Consider the following 19,396-nt stretch of genomic DNA (forward strand, 5'->3'; position numbering starts at 1 on the left):
CTGCTAGTTCTAGTGACTGCCCAGTGGCTTTTGTGTGCAGCTTTCAGCTCTTGTCCATCAACTTGAATGGCTCTATTCATGCCTATTCAGACATTGTCACTATCCAAGCCAAACTAGATACAATCAGTTGGAAGAGCCTTGCCCAGCAAATGGAAATCCCACCAGCCAAAAATGCCTTCAGGAGTCCATGATTGTTACTCTGTCTTCAGTTTGTTAGATAAACCAAAAGGAAGTGACAGGGAATGAACATGTGGAACCATAAACAGTTTACAAATCATGTAATAGCTCTTTAAGAATTCTGTATCAAAGAAAGTAGAAATTATTAAGAAAAATATCCCTTCACTCTAAAGACAGCAATAAGGTGTGTGCTCAACCTGGCAGCTGAGTAAAACCACCTGTATAAGGCTATATTAGAGCATTGTGATTATGCCTCCATTCCAGCAAGTGCTGAAGTGAAGTTTTGTTATCTTTCACTCACATACAATCCCTCCCTATTACTTTTTAGATATAAAAATACAGAATAATTCAATTTTAACTGGTGCATTTGTGAGAGATATTAGGCTTAAAGGGTTCTCTCCTCCCCCCCCCCCTCAGAACGATAAAAGACTTTCCATCAGTATAAACAGAAATATTTCTTGGATCAGTAATTCCATCCAATCTTGTCCATCAGCATTTGACATACAGAATTCACGGGCTAGCTCAGTTGGTTAGAATGTGGTGCTGATAATGCCAAGGTTGCAAGATCACTCCCCATACGGGACAGCTGCATATTCCTGTATTGCAGGGGTTTGAATTAGATGATCCTCAGGCTCCCTTCCAACTCTACAATTATATGATTCTGTTTATTTCTCACAATATTTAGTTCTCAACTCTTATTTCCCTTCTACAACATACTCTTATGAGAAAGAGCTGCATCACTGTGGTTTAGCAGAAAGAGTGCTGGACAAGGAGTTGGAAGAATGAAGATTCATATTTTTACCCTGACTTAGATTCTGTTGGTAGCCACCTTAAAATAATTACAGGAATATATTTTGTAAAATTCATACCATTTTCATTATTAATAGAGACAGAAATAGCATGGGGGTATCTTCCCCAACCACAGCCTTCAGTTATAAGAACAAATAAGTTATATTGAAGGTGATCTAGCTTTTCGCTGTGGATTTCTATTTATGAATAGATAGATTTCTGTTCTTAGTAGAAAACCTGTCTGCTATTTCATATGAAGTTTGTTTGTTTGTTTGTTGAATTCATATAACGTCCTATACCTGAAGATCTCAGGGCAGTTCACAGAACAAAATCAGAATATAAAACCACAAAATATATAATCAAAATAAAAACAGCAACCCAATAACCACCGCCCTCCCAAAAAAACACATTTTAAAAGGGCATAGGATTGAAACTGTTCGACAGTGGAATTTGCTGCCAAGGAGTGTGGTGGGAGTCTCCTTCTTTGGAGGTCTTTAAGCAGAGGCTTGACAACCATATGTCAGGAGTGCTCTGATAGTGTTTCCTGCTTGGCAGGGGGTTGGACTCGATGGCCCTTGTGGTCTCTTCCAACTCTATGATTCTATGATTCTATGAAACCTACTGATCTGGTTTCCAAGCCCTATAAACAATTTTCATGCAACTCTGTTGATATTCTACTAGCAGGATTCGGATACAAAACTGAAGTAAAACCCTCAACCAGCACCCAAATCACTTGATCAACTGGCATTTTGAGAATGTGCATTGAGTGGGACCCAGAAGCGTGGGTCAATGGGTGAAGAAGTCACATAACTGCCTCATTGTGTTCCCAGCTGTAACTACTATTTTTATTTAGAAGACTCTCAGAGCCTTTTGCAAAAGCTGTGCTGTTCTCAAGGTAAAGCAAGGAGTCAAAAGTGGTAAAGATTCAAGAAAGACCTATGGAAAAGGCAGGAACCACCCAAACAGTACACAGTATCACAATACTATGTAGGCAAGTTATTATTGCAAATTCACCTAGATGTGACAAGTGAGCCTCTTTCACACTAATTCTGTTAGGCTTTTAAGGACAGACTAGCCCATAGTAGTGTTCCTAAAAAAATTACTCAGCGATTTCACCAATAGAATTGTGTCTTTATTAATCACTGATCAGTTCCATTAACTGACCTGAAAGTTATCTTGGCAATGAGGGATGTACTGCAATGTCATATCTTCCCTTGCCACCAGGGTAATAAGAGAAGCCTAGAAGATGGTAGAGAACTCCTTTTACACCCCAATATAATTCCTCTCTCTTAAGATGAGACTGACAAATTCTCATTTCTGGACTGCTGGAATGATTAGTCCATTTTATACACTTGTTTCAGGATACTCCAGAAACAATAAATGGTTCTTTTGAGTTCCAAAATAAGTAATTGTATTCTCCAGTTCTTCTTTCCCTGCTACCAAAGTCAGGCCAGGAGAGAAACATTGGCTGAGTTAAATAATCTAAACCAGCTGCACAGAACAACACACATGCACAACACTCCTCTAATGAGGCCGCTTAAAGTGAGGTACAATGAAGGGCAGCCTGAAGCACTTTGTTGCTGTAAGCTGAAATAGAATTGGGGAAAAACATCTTGTAGGTCTTCTTTAGCCAAATGTTCAAGGTAAATTTTTAACCAACTAGCATAATGTAACAGCAAACAAATGTTAAATAGCAAGAAACATCTAAAAAGTATCAGCAGAAGTTTTCACCTTCTCTACAAGAATTTCAAAAGGTAGTTAAAAATGACATATTTCTAAAGTTCAGAATAACAGAAAAAGTCATAGAAAATTCAGTGTGATAAACCTCCACCAAGAGCTCTGTGCAAGAACGCTACAACACAGACGTGAACTTAAAATTAACATCCCAGCACTCACAGGCATAAGGTACTGATGGGATTACCCATTCAAACCCCTAATAACTTATGACACAAAAACAAAAAGTGGCAAAAGGACAAAAGAAACCTGACAATTTCTATGCTGTTTGATACAATTTTATTAATTATGTAAACAATGAAGCATATGGCATGGCATTACCTGCAGTATATAATATTTGATGGTATGTATAAGTCATCCTACCCTTCCCTGCTTTTCCTTTTTTTTCTATCGCTTCTTTATTTCTGTTTAGTTCAACTATGTGCAGTCGACAATTAAAGGATGGAAATTAAAATATGTAAAACCAAATTACTGAAGGCTTAAACTACTGCTTACCTGTGGTCACCAATCTAAATGTAATATGCTACAGCACATCATATCGTAACTGCTCCAACACTTTCTCATGATCCAGTTTACAAAACTTGAGAATTTAGTTTTATTTTAATTTTTCTCTGTTTGTTGTTGTAAGTTATGTTGTTATGCAACTAAGTTCATATAATTTGCAAATAAAAGCCAATAAAAATAAATTTAGAAAAATCAAACATGATGGTATGTTCATGCTATTTCCTACGGGAAAGAGAAAACCATACAGGAAAATTGTCTTGTATAGAGAAGTTTTAAGAACTTTAAATACTTTTTTTGTAACTTATAAAAGATGCACCATTCTATCAAAAATATTCACCACAAGAAATGCAAGATATCTTATGGTCTGATGGGGACAGAATGTAAAGGTGACAATTTAAATGGCTGGCTCCAAGTACGATAAAGAGTTGCTTCACCTTATTTTGATAGTTTTCTGCTGAACAACAATAGCGTTTTGCTAAACTTGCAAATTGGTACATTAATAGTTACAGTATCCAGCTTACTCAAGCTGTCTTGACAAATACAAGACGGATTCTGTCTGTGATGAGGATTCCAGGAGGGAGAGGTAGACAAGCAAAGACAGAACTATGAGAATGCTTCTGCTCCAACTGGACTGCTTTTTCTTTTAATGGTATGGCTTTAAATGTATTTGTTTTATAAATGTTGTGAGCCACTTCGAGGACTCTACTCAAAAAGTGGGATATAAAGCAAAATAATATTTATTTTAATTCCCCCAAAACCTTGTTTCTAAACATCAATATTCTCAAGTTCTCTTAAACAGAAAAAGATCAGCCAGAAGGGGGGGAAAGGTATGCACCACTTACAACACATACTCAGGGCTAGTTACCCCAACAGCTACTCTTGTCTAGTCTCAACCTGTTCTCCGAAAGCCAGATCTATATTGTTCTCAACTTAAGATAATAACAGGTGATGCCCATGTTATTCATCACTTGGCAGAGCTATGTTCATTCCCAAAGAGAGATTGTTCTGTTAACCTCACTGCCGCAAGATAAGTAAGCTAATCTATTTTACTTGCAAGAGGAGGAAATACCAGAACAATGGAGAGAGATTTGGAGAGTATAGTGTGAGTAACACAATATTTCCACACTGCCAAACACCTGAGCTCCTAAGCATCACACATTAACCCTCCATCAACAACAAATGCTGCTTTCAGATATGATTCCCAAAGGAGGGTTTTTCTATTAAGCTCTTCAGTCTATAAAGTCACCATGGTACCACTGTACTCTTAAGCAACACCGGCCTGGTTTGTATGTAATGGCAAGTCAAAACCATGGTTTCCTATGAACAAGCAACGCACTAATGCGAGCTCCTTTATTGCGTTCACCCCTTTTCTCCCTGTGCCATGAGGAAACAAACCAGATCACTAGCTTAGCATTACAAGCAAACCAGTGCTTGTGATTTCTCCCTAAACAAACCACAAGTGGCAAGCCAAGAACAAACCTTGACTACTACTACTTGTGGTTTGCCTGAAAAGAAATGAAATCATGGGCAGGTACAATAAAGGAACATGATCCAGCACAGGGCTAGTTTTTTGTCTTTTGTTTAGCTACGTTAGTTTTTAGTCTTCAGTCAGATAAGTTTTTATACAGTTAATCTGACTCTGGTACTTTTTGGGATGCTTTGAAATACCTCAAAGACTATCGGCAAGGTCAAACAGCTCTGTGAGCAAGCAGAAGATATCCTCCCCTGACTTGGAGAAGATGAGCAGTAAGCCAACACTTAATTATCTGAGTTGCTTTAACATTCATATCTCTTGGCCAGGAATACACAAATCAAAGTGATGGTTCAGGCAGGCAAACAGGAATAGAATTGCGGGGAGGCGTGTGCCATGAGCAACAGCAGACCCTATCAATTCTACACAGGGCTGGTTCAAGTCATGGTTTGTTTTAGACCATGGCTTACCATTACAGAGGTTGATTTAGGGCACTGGGCGCCAAGCTTAGGGAGGCGCTACAGGGCACCGCAACTATGACGTAGTGAATTGAGCAGAACAGAAGGCAAGAGGCAGCGGGGCACTGAATTTTGACCTCACACAAAGTGCCACAGAAATTTGGAAGACAAAAGTCCATCCCTGACCGTTATGTGCTAACTGGACCACTGATGATGTTAGAGTCTGCAGAACTTCAAAATGAATTCCGATATTTTCTCTGAAAGCCGTATAAGCAAAAAACTAGCATTTGTACCAGACTTATAAATTGTCATGATCCAGGGAGTGAGCAGCAAGAGTCCAGGGCCAGTAGGCCAGAACAAGGGTATGGGCTGTGGTGCTGGTAGCAGAGGCAGTCCAACTGGCAGGTCTGCGGTCAGGAACAAGTCCAACAGAGGTCATGGACAAGAGGAGATCAGCATGCAACATAACTGGACCGCAGGACCTGGACCTTGGCAGAAGACTGCGCTGGTATGGCAAAGGCCAAGGGGGAAATGCAGGCCTTATATAGTCCTCCTGAGCTCGCTCCCAGCTGCAGCGCATCTCATCACCTGACTGCGCTTGCCGGCCTGTACCTGATTCCCATAAAGCAAGAACAGCCAGAGCCTGATTCCTGCAAACCCTGACAGGTTTCACATTATGTAAATCACCATTTCTCAGATCTCCTGTGGCAAGTAAAAAACAAACGAACTTCCAGGTGAGCAAGTAAGGAAGTTTTTAAGCTATAACCTAGTTTGTTGGATTTTTTACCTTTTAAGTTATCAATGTATAATACCACAAATTACTAGTGTAAGCATGTGTAAGTAAGCAGACATAAAACTTCTGCATGGCAGGTTTACACATAGCACTAGAAAAACATTTCCATTATATAGATTCTAATATCTCCTAGAAATATGCTCTTGTGGCCACTGTAGCTCAGTGGCAGAACATTTGCTTTGCATGCAGAAGGTTCCAAATTCAATCTCCAGCATTTCCAGGTAGGGCTGGGAAATTCTAGAGAGCTACTACCAGCAAGTGTAAGCAATACTTAGCTAGGTGGACCAATGATCTGACTTGGAATAAGGCAGCTACATGTTCCTATGTAGAGTAGTACAGAAAAGGATTGCAAATATGACTTTGAACAAATGTAACTCTCCACACCCTTTCCCAACTATAGCCCACATGGGATTATATTAGTCATAATCCTACGTCAGTGAAGTTTACAGAAGCAAAGAGGTTGAGTGAGGGTTGTAGAAAACAATAAAATAAATTATTACCATTGGCTATGCACATCCACCACCCAATTTGAGTTACAGGAAAATATGTACTGAACTCCCTTGACAAAACTACATGTGAACTAAGGTTTCAGAAGATGGGGAGAGTTACTAGTATATTACTAGCTGTGAGAATCATCTGCATTTATTAAAACTGCTATTAATAGAACAAATTGTGAACAGAGAGAAATGTAAATAAGAACCATTTCCTTCCTCACCCAACCAACCCACTACTGCATTTATGAATTGGTCCAGCCCCTGCGCAGACTCTCCCAATTCTGATAACAATGAAAAGGTGATCAGTATACTGTTGGCACCACACACCCAATTCCTGATTATTTCCCCCACAAACTAGTGTTGAAGAAGCTGTTTGAACTGCCCTCACAGTCAAGAGTCACAATTAGGATGAAACTGATCTGTAGAAAATGTAACTTCAAAAAAGAGACATTGCACGTACTTTTGTAAACCAAGAAATCTTTAATAAAAATACATTTTTTAAAAAAGTCACAATTTGGATTTTCACTTTTTGAAACACGGCAACCCTGACACAAAAGTTGTTGAGCTGTTTTTGCAAAATCTAAAGAAAAAATGAAGTTTTTGAGCTATTTTTAAGGAAATCTACACTTCCGGACATATCGCACCCCTAGTCACAATTGTTTTCTCTTTCCCAGTGAAATTGTTCAGCAAACCAACCAAGACAGTTTTGATCCCCAAACCAGATCTGAACCCAGAATAAAATATTCACGTTCATCCAACAGTGCCTCAAACAGACCACCACCACCCTTCAAGCACTTGTCCAACAGAGAACATAATTTTAACTACCAGATTGTTTGCATTTAAGGCCATTCCAAAGAACGCTATTCCAGCAATGTTTCCTTCTGCTATATAAAAAGAGCTATGTAGTCAAGAAAGAAGTAACAGAGAGAAATTCATCAGTTGATTCTGCCATCTCTGACAAATGTCCACAATCTTTCAATACTGTCTAAATGATGACTATAACAGGTCAATCCATTTTCACTTCTTGGTTCTGCAAGTCCCATAACATTTGTTGTTCTGGCAAACCACTCTAACAGGTGGGTGGAGCTAATATGTTGACACCACCTGGTATCATGTGACCCATTCCCCCTTTGCAGGCCACACTGCAAAGAAAAATATCAGCTGATCCGAGTAGGGCTTTGAGTCAGTGCCAATGAATTGACTAGCACTGACTTCAAGAAATGCTTTTGGAAGGGAACTGCTCCACTCAAAAGCTCTGTTTAGAAGCTTCCAAGTGGAACCAATCCCAGCAGGGCTTACATTTGGCACCCAATTTGAATTGAACAATCAGGAACACTATTTGCTGAGGAGCAATCAGGAGCTCATTTTAAAGTTCCTGAATGTTTCTTTGCAACTATATATTTACCTATACTGTATGCCACCTTTAGCTCCTTGAAGGAAAGGTGGAATATAAATGATGTAGATGTAGTAGTAATAACCCATGACATATCAGGTGTGAGGTGGGTGTGCATGGCTTGGGGGAATTGCCTTACAAGTCAAATTAGGGCCCCTGTCAGGCCTGCAGTTTGGAGGTGCCACACTACTGCCCCATACGTTGGGTACAGACTTCTCCCACACCTTTCTACATTTACTTCTACTGACCTCTCCAGCTAACTTGACTACAGAAAGTTAACACACTGTCCAGTTCTTTTGAGTTCACCTCCTGCTCCTCCCAGATTGAACTTCTCTCCCCATTAGTCTATTCAGACAGCATCCCCTCACAACTTTCCACAACTGATACTGTGAAATAATCATCCCCTTTAGGAAGGCTTAAGTGTCTCTCACTCCCAGCTGGCAGGAAGCAAGTACATGGCCTGGATGATATTCAGGAAGCCTAATATAGCACAGCCCTGTTTGTTCACAGGGCCTATTTTAGTTATTGGGTCTGTGGAAGGAGAAGATTAGCACCATGCTTGACTTGGCTAGTGAGGAAAGTGCTGACTTCATGAGCATGCATCTCCGCAAAGAAGCACACCTCACAATTTGAGAGCCTGGTTTATTTATTTGACGTAAAGGAAACCAGAACACTAAAGCACCAAAATCCCACATTATTGTGGAAAGCTTCGATTGCATTGCTATGCTGCAAATAAATATTTATCAAGAAAGGAGTAGTAAGCCAGCATTATGGTACTGATAGAGAACCCTTTTAGAAAGTTGTTAGAAACAATGTTAAACTATCTGCTTTACCAGAAGTAGAGGTTCCTTCCACACAAACCGACATCCATGCATCCAAATCAGAGTCTTAAGTTACAACAGAAAAACTTTCCCAGAGCACCCTCATTCTGCATTTATTAGGTAAGAAAGCAGCTGCAACTCATCCCAAAAAAAATTTTTTTTAATGCTACGCAGAACTTGGGGTTTATCTAATGCCTGAAGCAGTTACAGAAAGAATAAGAATGTAACAAAACAATAACTCTAAATAAGAAACAGACTTTTTACCATGGAAAAAGAGAAGGCTTCCCTGGAGACAAAGCACTTAGGCTTCTATCTAACCTTCTAAACCCTTTCCCAATGCGAGGCACTCAAAAGAGCAGAATAAATTAAAATAAAGCAGCCAGCAAAATCAGCTCCTCAAAGCACAGCAAGGGACTTAAAACATGGATCAATTCCAAGTTCTTCTATTACAGTTGCTCAAAAAAACCCACCAACTTTGTCACTTGCAAATGACATTCTAGTGGGCTCCAGCTACGTATCAGTGCCACACATCACACTATCACTACATATATCCTAAAAGTTTTTCTTTGAAGGTATCTTTGGGGAGAAAATCCTCAGAATTCCGCCCTTCCAATCCTACATAAGCAACTGCTGACCGTGAACCCTTTAACAGGGTGAACTGATAGGTCAGTAGATGCAGAATATGAGGCCATTAGAGTTTCAGAGATGTGTACATTCTGCTACTCTTGTAGGCTTGGCAGCAGGGGTGCCAACTTGATTAAATATTGGGGAGCTCAGGTAAGCCCCGCCCAGCATAATCAATCACATGACACGGTGCACGCACACCATTTGAATGGCAATGCCATCATTTGAGGGTCTGGCCCCCTCAAATATTTTATTGGGCGACAAAGACCCCTCGGCACCTAGGATTTGGCTCCTATGCTTGGCAGGGATCCTGTATAGGAAGGATATGAGTTTAAGTATATGTGGTTGTAATACTGTTCAGTGTGGCTGGTTTTGCTATGAATGCTTGGCTGGTAGAGTTACTGTAGGAGACAACGAATGTTGTAGTGATTGTGTAAATGAACGATGTGTGTGACACTGTGCAAGTGATTATTCTTCATTAGACTTGTTAGTCTGCTGCAGAGTTTTCCAAGCGACTTACAACATATTTTAAAACATATATGATTATATTGATACATTCATAACAATACACATGCAATTCATAAAAATATATACAAAATCCCACCTCACAACAGTCGCAAGAAGCTTTGGCAGCCCAATGCAAGCTTTGAGGAAAGATATGTTTTTACCTGGCTTTGAAAAGATTTCAGTGAAGGGGCTATGTGAACCTCATTGGTTGTTTTAATAGTTTGTGTTATATCTGCTGAGAGTTTGTATCATGCTGCTGAGTAGTTTTCTCCAGTCTTAGTTATATTGATATGGTTTTATGGATATTGGGATTTATGTATTTTTTGTAAAGTAAATCAGCTAAAATTGCACTTCCTATAAATCTTTGTATTTTGATTTTCAACTCACAGAAAGGCTCTGCAGAACTTCCAATGGCCAGAGGGGTAAAGCTCTTGCATGCTTAATGTAATTTTCTTTAAAGTGGGTTTCTTCTTCTAATTGAAGGTAAGGGACATTGCAAAATCAAATAAACATGTGATCACTCAGTTTGGGCATTAACTTCTATTCATAGATGAGAGCAGGAGCAAAACAAATAGAGGGATCCATGCTGATTGTCAAGCTTTGTCCCTACATAGCTGGAATTTTAGTCAAGCAGTTTCCAACTACTGAGGGATAGCTCCCCAACCCCTAGCCAACATCTTCAGTGTCTTTTGTCATGTGCTTCTGGCTCTAATCTATGCCAAATTATTATAAATTTTGTGAAAATGAATGTATGTTTAACATATATTACATACTGAACACAATTGCAGTCTTAATATTTATAACTTATACAACAGTTTTGTTTGTTTTGTCCATAAGGCATATAATGCTCAAATACTTGCAGAACCAAAAATCTAAATGTTAACGGACACAATCAGAACCAATTTCATGAAATTTCTTTAATACTAGATGCAGTGGTTCTCACACTGGTGTGGTAGGATAGGGTGGCAAGCGTGACAGGAAGATTCAAGGACAATCAAAGAAACATTTTAAAAAATCAGTGTAGTATATTTTAGTAAACTACAGTATCAAAAATTTCTTTTGTTTGCAGACTATGGATAAATATCTTTCCAGAATGAGATGAAAATCATCAAGTGATACTGACAGCAATCCTAGTTGTGATCCAGAATCACCGTTCAAACAGAGAGCTGAAGACTCGTTTAATTTGACACCAGTAGCAGGCCCACGCAAACCTCCCAAAAATAAAGTTTGTAGACAATATGTGGCTAGCTATCTGAGTCTCAGGTTCACATAGACAGGAGATGAAAACATTCCTCAGCCTATGTGTTTGATCTGCAATTGTCATTTTACAATGTATTTCTTATCAATAAAAAATTCAGTGTGACATGAGCAATTTTTTATTTTGAAAGTGGCCCAGAGAAAAATGTTTGAGAACCACTGCTTTAGAGACTGCTAGATCACAAATGTGACTGCCCAACAACTTGCTGGGTTTCATTCCCTTCAAAATCAATGCTCCTGCCTTTATTTCCTTTTCTAGATGAAACCAGCATTTTAAGTTTTGGTATGAATGTTTTCTTTATTTCTTTAATGCAGGGAATATAATGGTTGTACATGCTGGTACCAGGACATTCATGAGGCAGCAGATTCACTCATGTTAGTGACAGTAGAAGCTGCCTCTACTGTATCAACAAGGCTAACCAGACATACTCCTTTATGGCAATCAAGGCAGCCAGACCTCCTTCAACTTTCAACTAAGAAAATAAGGTAGGTAGGTAGTTTAGAGACTTTATGGTACAGCAGGAACAAAGCCTTACAGTACTGAAGAGTGGTTTCTTTGACGTTTGACTAATAAAGCAGGTACTTCTTTCCAACATGAGCTACCAAAATTGTAGAGAATTGATCTTATATTATTGGACCTGCAGCAACAAATTTTGCATTGCAGTGTACTAAGGAGGTGCAGAACCACTATAAAACAGCAAGAAGAATTAAACACACTAGGCTACCTGTATTTAAGTGATGTAAATGGCAATCCTAACCACACTTTCCTACTAATATGAGCCCCAGACAACCTAACATGACTCACTTCTGAATAGACATGATTTTCCCATACTGTATATTTTATAACTTCCCAGTAAGCAATCAAATGAGACTGCCTGCATATTTTCACCAATATCTCCATTAAAATATGGCACGAAACTTAATTTATCCACAAAAATGGAACATCCAGGGAAGAAAGCCTAAGGCTCTTTTTATCCCTGCTAAGTATCCTGATGTTCAAGCTTCTATCACATTTATTATATTTTTATCCCACTGTTCTACATGGAGATGTGTCTCTCAGGAGGCTAACACATTTCCATTAAAACAATTGCAATAACTATACAAATAAAATCATGATCAACTACCAGCAAACAAAAGAACAAAAATAGCGGTAGCATCTGATGCATGAAACTGGGGGAAAAGTTCAAAGTCTGGCTGCCATGCCACCACTGAAAAGACCCAAATCACTCTGGCTACCTGCCTTATCTCTGAAAGGCAGGAGCATACTAGGCAAGAGCCAAGTACAAGATATTAATATATGGGCAAGTTCTTGTGGGAGTAGGCCTGCTCCCAAGCCATTTAGCCGTTAACAATAATGTAAAAATGCAATACAGTGCTACAAATTAACACAGTGTTTCCCACTAATAATACTCATACAAAACTGGCAAAATTACTATAGGTTTCCAGCATCTGTTCATTATTGGGGATAAAAAGTTCAATTGATTAGGCGTTATAACAAATCGATCAGCTAAAAAATTCCTAGATGACTTGGGCATATTTTGAAAAGTTATATTCAATATGAGTACTGTACTTAAAATCTGTGGATACCTGCCACCATCTTAAAAGCATTCCCCCCTTTTCTTACACACAGGGGCATGCTTCTGGGATTATTGCTTGCTATAACACATGCCTACATCTTATTGAAACAAAGAAAAGTACAGTATACATACATGGGGGTCACATTCCAGTGATCATGCCTAAACCCAAAACTGCATGTCGTCAAAACACATTGGGTTCAGTCGCAGATGGAACTGCCAAAGTCTTTTTCCTGGACACCCATCCCTTTTCTTTCTTTCTTTTCAATTTGCCATGTGTGTTCAGCTGAATGTGTATTAGTTAAATGCACATATGTTGCAGGCTTAGGCACTATACTTTTTGCCCCAGAGCTACTGCTTCTACCCATAAGAAATGTATGCAAATGAAATTGATTAACTCATTTATTCAACTAATACTCATGATTAAGCTACTGAGGTTTCTTTAATTGAGTGACAGGCTTATTATTTTAAAACTTTCTGGCACTACCAACATCTCAAGAAACAAAATAAAAAATTAAAAAAATCCTTCTAGTAGTACCTTAAAGACCAACTAAGTTTGTTATTGGTATGAGCTTTCGTGTGCATGCACACTTCTTCAGATACTTGTAACATCTTAAGATTTATGGATTAGTCTAAAGGGAATTTCTTACTCTTCAGAATGAAGCAGTAAGGCTGGTGATCTTTGATGGGAGAACATATTACAGATAAGGTGTTCATTGCACAATTCAGAATAATAATAGGTTTTTGTTTAAGGACGCAGGCAGGGAATCCCCAATGGCCATAATACACAATGAGCTCCTGAGGGTTATGGCATTTGCAGAGTTTGGAACTGGAGTTGGGACATTTGGATTTGTGCTTAGGGGGATTCAATTTGCTGTCTAACGCTTGGTCAATTTCCTTAATCACTTCTTTTAATGTTGGTGAGGACACACAATGTCAGCCCATTAACAGCTTTTAAAAGTCTTAAGTCTCCTGCTTAAATGAGAAAAGCAGTGCAAACAAGAAAAGAAAGGTTGCAGTTAAATTTGCCACTGTGTAGTAATCCTTTTGTTTGTTCCTTTCCAATCAAAATTTACAGTCAAATGTTAAGTCATTACAAAACTTACTTCTCTACCCCTCCAGAAGTGGGGAGGGGACAATTCAAAATATGGCAGAGATTTTCTCTTTTAACCACTCACTAAAGAAATCTTTTAGCAAAAACAGCCAAGTCATGTGGCACTTTAATAAGGAAGAAATTCTTTATAATATATTCTTATAAAGTATTATAATAAATTTACTATTCTTTAAGATGCCACAAAATTATTTGTTGTTTTTGTTAAAGATATGCTTACAGAGCTGTTTTGATGGGGCTTCTTGGTTTCATTTTTTGGCCTTTTGTTAAGCAAGTTTCTACAGGACATAAATAAAATAGTAATTGCATCAAGTTCAAAAAATATGCAAATTTGCTATATAAATCAATGTCAGTGGAACACTGTAGTTATAACTGTGTGCAACACAAGCTTTAAGGAAAGTAACTTCTTTTAGAGGAAGAAAGCATTAATAATGAGTTTATGACCCATAGAATCATAGAACTGTAGAGCTGGAAGGGATCCCTGAGGGTCATCTAGTCCAACCCCCTGCAATGCAGGAATCTCAACTAGGTCATAAATGACAGGTGACCATCCAACATCTGATTAAAAACCTCCAAGGAAGGAGAGTCCACTACCTCTCATGGGAGTTTATTCTACTGCTGAACAGCTCTAGATAAAGCACTACAACAATATAGCCCGTTCTTTTTCTATTTCTGAAGCATTTATATTGATTCATTTTGTCTTACATGAAATATGCATGATATAAAAACTAAAACTCAAATATAAGGAATGAAAACAGCTTTTGAAATTCACAGAATCAATGACTTGCAACTTTAATTAAAATTGATAAAGGCTATCAGTGCAATATTTCACTTCTGTTCTTTCAAGGAAATATCCTACATGCTTCAAAGTTATTTATCATCAAAGTTAATACTCGAAAGTGACCAAACAGTCCTCTGGAACACTGATGGTTACTCTTTGTGTGACTATTGCTATGTTTCAAGCAGCACCTAGATTTTGGTGCTTTGATTGTTTATTTTGAATTGGTAATATTACATTGAAATTGATAAGCGTTTGGTTTCTTGTATTGATCAGATAGTTGTTCACTTGCTGCCCCTCCAGATGCTTTGGTCTACAATTCCTATCATCCTGACATGATAACTGGGGTTGATGGGAGTTTAATCCAAAACATTTGGAGAATGCCAGATTGAAAAGGCTGATGTTACAGTTAATCTTAAACATAGTAAAGTCACTTCCTTTCTTGCATACAAATTCCTATTTTCCATCTATCAGAATGTACCATGATGTAGCATTACATCTGTAGTTAATTTGTTTTAAACTGTTTTTAATGCTGTATCTCGCCCTAGGACCTTCTGGTGAACAGAGTGTAATAAATGTAATAATAATAACAATGACTAGGATTAGCTTTAAAAATAACTTGCAAACCAGCTCACTCTTGGTCTATCAATGATCAGCAGAGTTATATCTGCATGAAGCCTTAGAATACCCTGCTCATCATTATCTGTAGTTATAACAGTTGTTATTGATTGATATTAGGAGGACTGAAGCTTAGTTATACAAGGCACTTCTTAAACCCTTCTCCCAATAGGCAGACCTTTAAATCCTGTTGGAGAAACTTTACCTCCAATAAGCACAACTAGAGATTGTTTCACTAAGAAAGTAGCTATAATTTTTGTTAAATAAATATAAGCATGTCAAAACACCCCTTACGCTCATGCAACCAAGTTGTCATAAACAGCAAAGCAATCAGAGATTCTTATGCCATTCAATGTTTTTATGTGATCATATAACAAGTGCAGGTACTCACTTCCAGACACTGCCTCAGCAGATCATGTTAATTAAGCATCTTTGGCCACCCACCATGAACTAGTCTAAACAAGAACCTCCATACATCCAGTTTAGAACACCTGGATACACAGCAGGGGATTCTAGATGGCTTGTTCTAAGAAACACACATATTTTACCCAGGTCTGTTGAGAATCACTGTTAGGATGCAAGAACCGAGAGTGCATCCCAAAACATACGCAAAACTCCTCTGTTGGTGCATAATGTGTGTGATGCACAGTGATAGCATGTTCCCCAAGATGGCATGCCTAAACTAAATGAGGTTTCTTTGGAATGCAGTTTGAAAATGAGTGCCATAGAATAATGCTTCTAAGTTAGCTGATTTCATGGCAGATAAAATTAGCATCTCATATTTGCACTCCAATAATAACAAACTTCCTCTCTAAGCCTATCAGTACCTAAATAGACTTTAAGTGTCATTCGCTGATATTATTTACTTCAACAATGCCAAGGGTAACTTCTCTTAGATCTAATCCTTTCAACTGAATTCTAAATGGACACACGCCCACTCCTTTCCCTCCCCAGAACTCTGATCACAAATAAATGAACTCCACAGAAAAATTGAAGAAAGATGATGAAATTCGCACATTTCTTGAGCCTATCAACTCTCTGTAGCAACAGCCTACACACTCATTTAAACAGTGAAATTGGGTGGGGTAGGGAGAGAAAGGATAAAATCCATTAAAACAAAATTTATCTTCAACTCAAACAGATGAAAACTCTTCAGCACTGTAAATCATTAAGTTGAAAATGAGCAGAGAAATTATTCAGGAGATTGCCTATCTCCAAACTTCCTCACTGGAAAAGAGATATCTTTAACATTCCATGCAACAAGAGTTCCCCTCAAATGATGTTTATTATTCTGTGATATCAGCAGTAATGCAGAACTCTTCAGTGGGGCAAAGGGGCATAAAGGAACACCATCTATCACAATTCACCTTTATAGAAGAGGAAGGAAAACTTTAATCACACCAATATCTCAAACCAAAACAAAGCACTTACTGTGCGAGCACCACCTGGGGACAAGGCTCCACTGGGCAGGTAGGGGCTTCCTAGCTCTGGGATCATCAAGAAGGGATAACCTGGATAGTGAGTCCCTTTAAAGAAGCCTCCATCTTGCTGTCTTCTGATTACTAGGGAAGAAAAAGACACTTAGCTACTCAGAGTAAAGGCTGCAAACACAGTGTTTCAAAATGCAGCCCTAGGGATTAAGGAAGGTAGGGTTAACTAGAATTACAGAACAGAAAGAAATAAGATGTGAGATTTGCAAACCATCTAAGGCATCTTATGTGTATGTGCTCTATTTTGCAGTCAATATAGGACTCACGTCTTACTTGAATTGACAGTACTGTATTTACCTGCAACTGAATTCATGCCCATGCAACTGATGTACACTTTTGTTTTTACTTGGGGGCAAAACAAAACTTCCAAGTAAGAACAAAAGTATACATATACTTCTGCATGTGATATTAAGCACCTACTTCAGACTTGGTAACAGCTGGGTTTCTGTGGTTAGTAAACATGACCTCCAGATGACCAAGCAAGGAAGCATTACAAAAAGTAATGGGGTGGTTGTTGCTGTTTTATTTTTAGGTCATAAAATACTAATATGGAATGCAGGGTACTGAAAACCTGCTATGTACAAAAAGGTTACTAGAAGACAATTGCAAAGCTGACTTGCATTATTAAGTCACAATGAAATCAGGAAGATATGTGTCCATGTAAATATTTTTTAAAATCTGTACTAACAAGTAGATAAAATTACACCACTGCATTACAGGTTAAATCTTTCAAGAATAACTGTTTTCTTAGATATGAGCAAACACTGATGTGGAAGAAGCAAAGAGAGATGACATCCCAAAAGGGTGGCTGAAAGAATATAAAGCATAACCAAAATGATTTAAGGCAACAATCAACAAGGGAGTAATTCCCACTGAATTAAATGGGACTTATTTGTTAGTAAAGATGCTTACATTGGGTTTTTAATTTTGTTTAAAAACCAATCTATGTTTTCTTATTCAGAAGTAAGAACCATTGTTTTCAGTGGAATAACGCTTCCAAGAAAATATGCTTTGGATTGCAATCTTAAATTGTCTATGGGTTGTGACTATTAAAAAAGGCTGAGTAACCAAAAAGTTATTTGGTAAGTACAAATATTGGTGTACAAATTCCTACTCCCCCAATCCAAGATCTCCAATCTTTTTTTTCCTTTCGTAAAACTTGAGTTTCTGTATCTATATGGAAGTATATCCTCCTAAACCCAAAGGGGCTTGTTTCTATGTAAACCTGCAATCCCATGTTTACTTGAATTCTGTAGAGCTTGCTTCTACATAAACATGTATAAAGTTCTGCTGTACCTCACACTAACCCTAAATCTGTTTATTCAGAAGAAAAGCAACAGATTTGGCTAATCTGTTATAGGAAGCTCAAAGAATGATAGACTTACTACACACTCCTATATGTTTACTCGGAAGTAAGCCCCACTGTACATAAACGGGGCTTATTCCCAGCAAGTATTGATAGGACTGGAGTCCTCCTGTGACATACGTCACAATAATCTTGAGCAGTAGCACAAGACCTTCTATTTGTGTGTTTTCCCAAAGGCAAGGACTTCAACAGGTCTAACTCCAGAGAAGCTCTGCCACTTAATGCTGGCTAACAGTGGCCCCAACACCAGCATACCAAACCCGATCAGGCCCATATAATCCCATTAATTCAAATATCCCTGGGTGCAATCTTGCACCTACTTCCTTTACGGACTCATCTCCATACAATTCAGCGGCTGTTATCTGTGGAATCCAAAGTAAATCCCGCTAACTGGAAATCTCTCTCCCCGTAAACAGGATCGCAGCTCCGCAGTCAGATGATAGGCGGTGTTTACTCAAACGCAAAGGCCCGCCGAGAATGCCTCGTTAAATTTTATGGCAGCTCAACTTGCGAGCAAGAGAACTTCAGGACGGCGGGGGTTGGGGGGGGGGAGAGAGAGAGAGAGAGAGAGAAAGAGAGAGAGAAGCAGCGACACACATACAAAAGCGCGTCGCCCTGATTTCGAATCTCGACTCGCGATTCAGGGCCTCTTTCGAGTCAACACAGGATCAGGGCCAAAAGGGGGCAGCAACAAAAGCCAGCGAGGAGACGGGACGGCGCGGCCAAGGGAAGCTCCTCCTCCTCCTCATTCCAGAAAAGTGAAGGCGAGGCGGGGGGGAAACGAGGAGTCGTCGCCGCGGGTCCTCCGTCTTCTGAGGAGAGAGCGCCATCTCCCCTTCTCCTCCGACCCCCGCCGCCCCACAACGCTGCCTCCCCCCCCCATTTCGAGGGGGACGCAAATATATATATATATTATATAGAGATAGATATTTAAAGAGGGTTCCTCTACCTTCGACTGGAGAGTCCCGCGGCTTCTGGAAACTTTCCCGGGGCTGCTGTGGCGGCCTCTCCGCCTGTGGGGGGGAAAAAGGCACAAAGGGGGGCGGGTTGAGGCGTTTGCCTGGGACGAAGCCCCCCCCCCCCGCCGCCGCCTCACAACAGCAGCCTCTTTCTTCCCCCCCCCTCACATTCGCTCTCTTTTGTCGCCCCCCCCCCTCGCCTTCCCTCCGCCATCAACTTTTTACCTCAGAATCGGAGCCGGAGGCGCTGCCGCCGCCGCCGCGGTTCTCGGACTCGTGCACGAGCGACGACTTGAGCTCGTCCAAGTCGCCGTGCGCCGAGCCGCGGCCCCCGGAGCCCTTGTCCTGCTCGTCGCCTTCATCCTGGAAAGGGATGAGCTCGTCCGGGGCGCCCAGGTCGTCGCCGCCGCCTCCGCCACCTCCTCCGCCGGCCGGTTGCAGCTGAGGCATGGTGCGGCGGGGTCCCGGTGCGGCGGGG

The 19,396-nt window shown here is 39.7% G+C and overlaps 1 protein-coding gene across 1 annotated transcript in view; it reads right to left on the reverse strand.

The window, feature by feature from the left end:
- Nucleotides 1-19,383, reverse strand: part of TCF7L1 (transcription factor 7 like 1) — a 66,886-nt gene extending 47,503 nt beyond the window's left edge. The window contains exons 1-3 of the mRNA XM_080982462.1: nucleotides 19,144-19,383; nucleotides 18,909-18,972; nucleotides 16,535-16,665 (exon numbers count right to left, since the gene is read on the reverse strand). Coding sequence (XP_080838588.1) covers nucleotides 16,535-16,665; nucleotides 18,909-18,972; nucleotides 19,144-19,368 — 420 coding nt within the window. The 5' untranslated portion in view covers nucleotides 19,369-19,383. The remainder of the gene's footprint in view (nucleotides 1-16,534; nucleotides 16,666-18,908; nucleotides 18,973-19,143) is intronic.
- Between the last annotated feature and the right edge of the window lie 13 nt (nucleotides 19,384-19,396).

The sequence above is a fragment of the Podarcis pityusensis genome, assembly GCF_964106645.2.
Source record: "Podarcis pityusensis genome assembly, chromosome: 15".
In the NCBI taxonomy this organism is placed as follows: Eukaryota; Metazoa; Chordata; class Lepidosauria; order Squamata; family Lacertidae; genus Podarcis; species Podarcis pityusensis.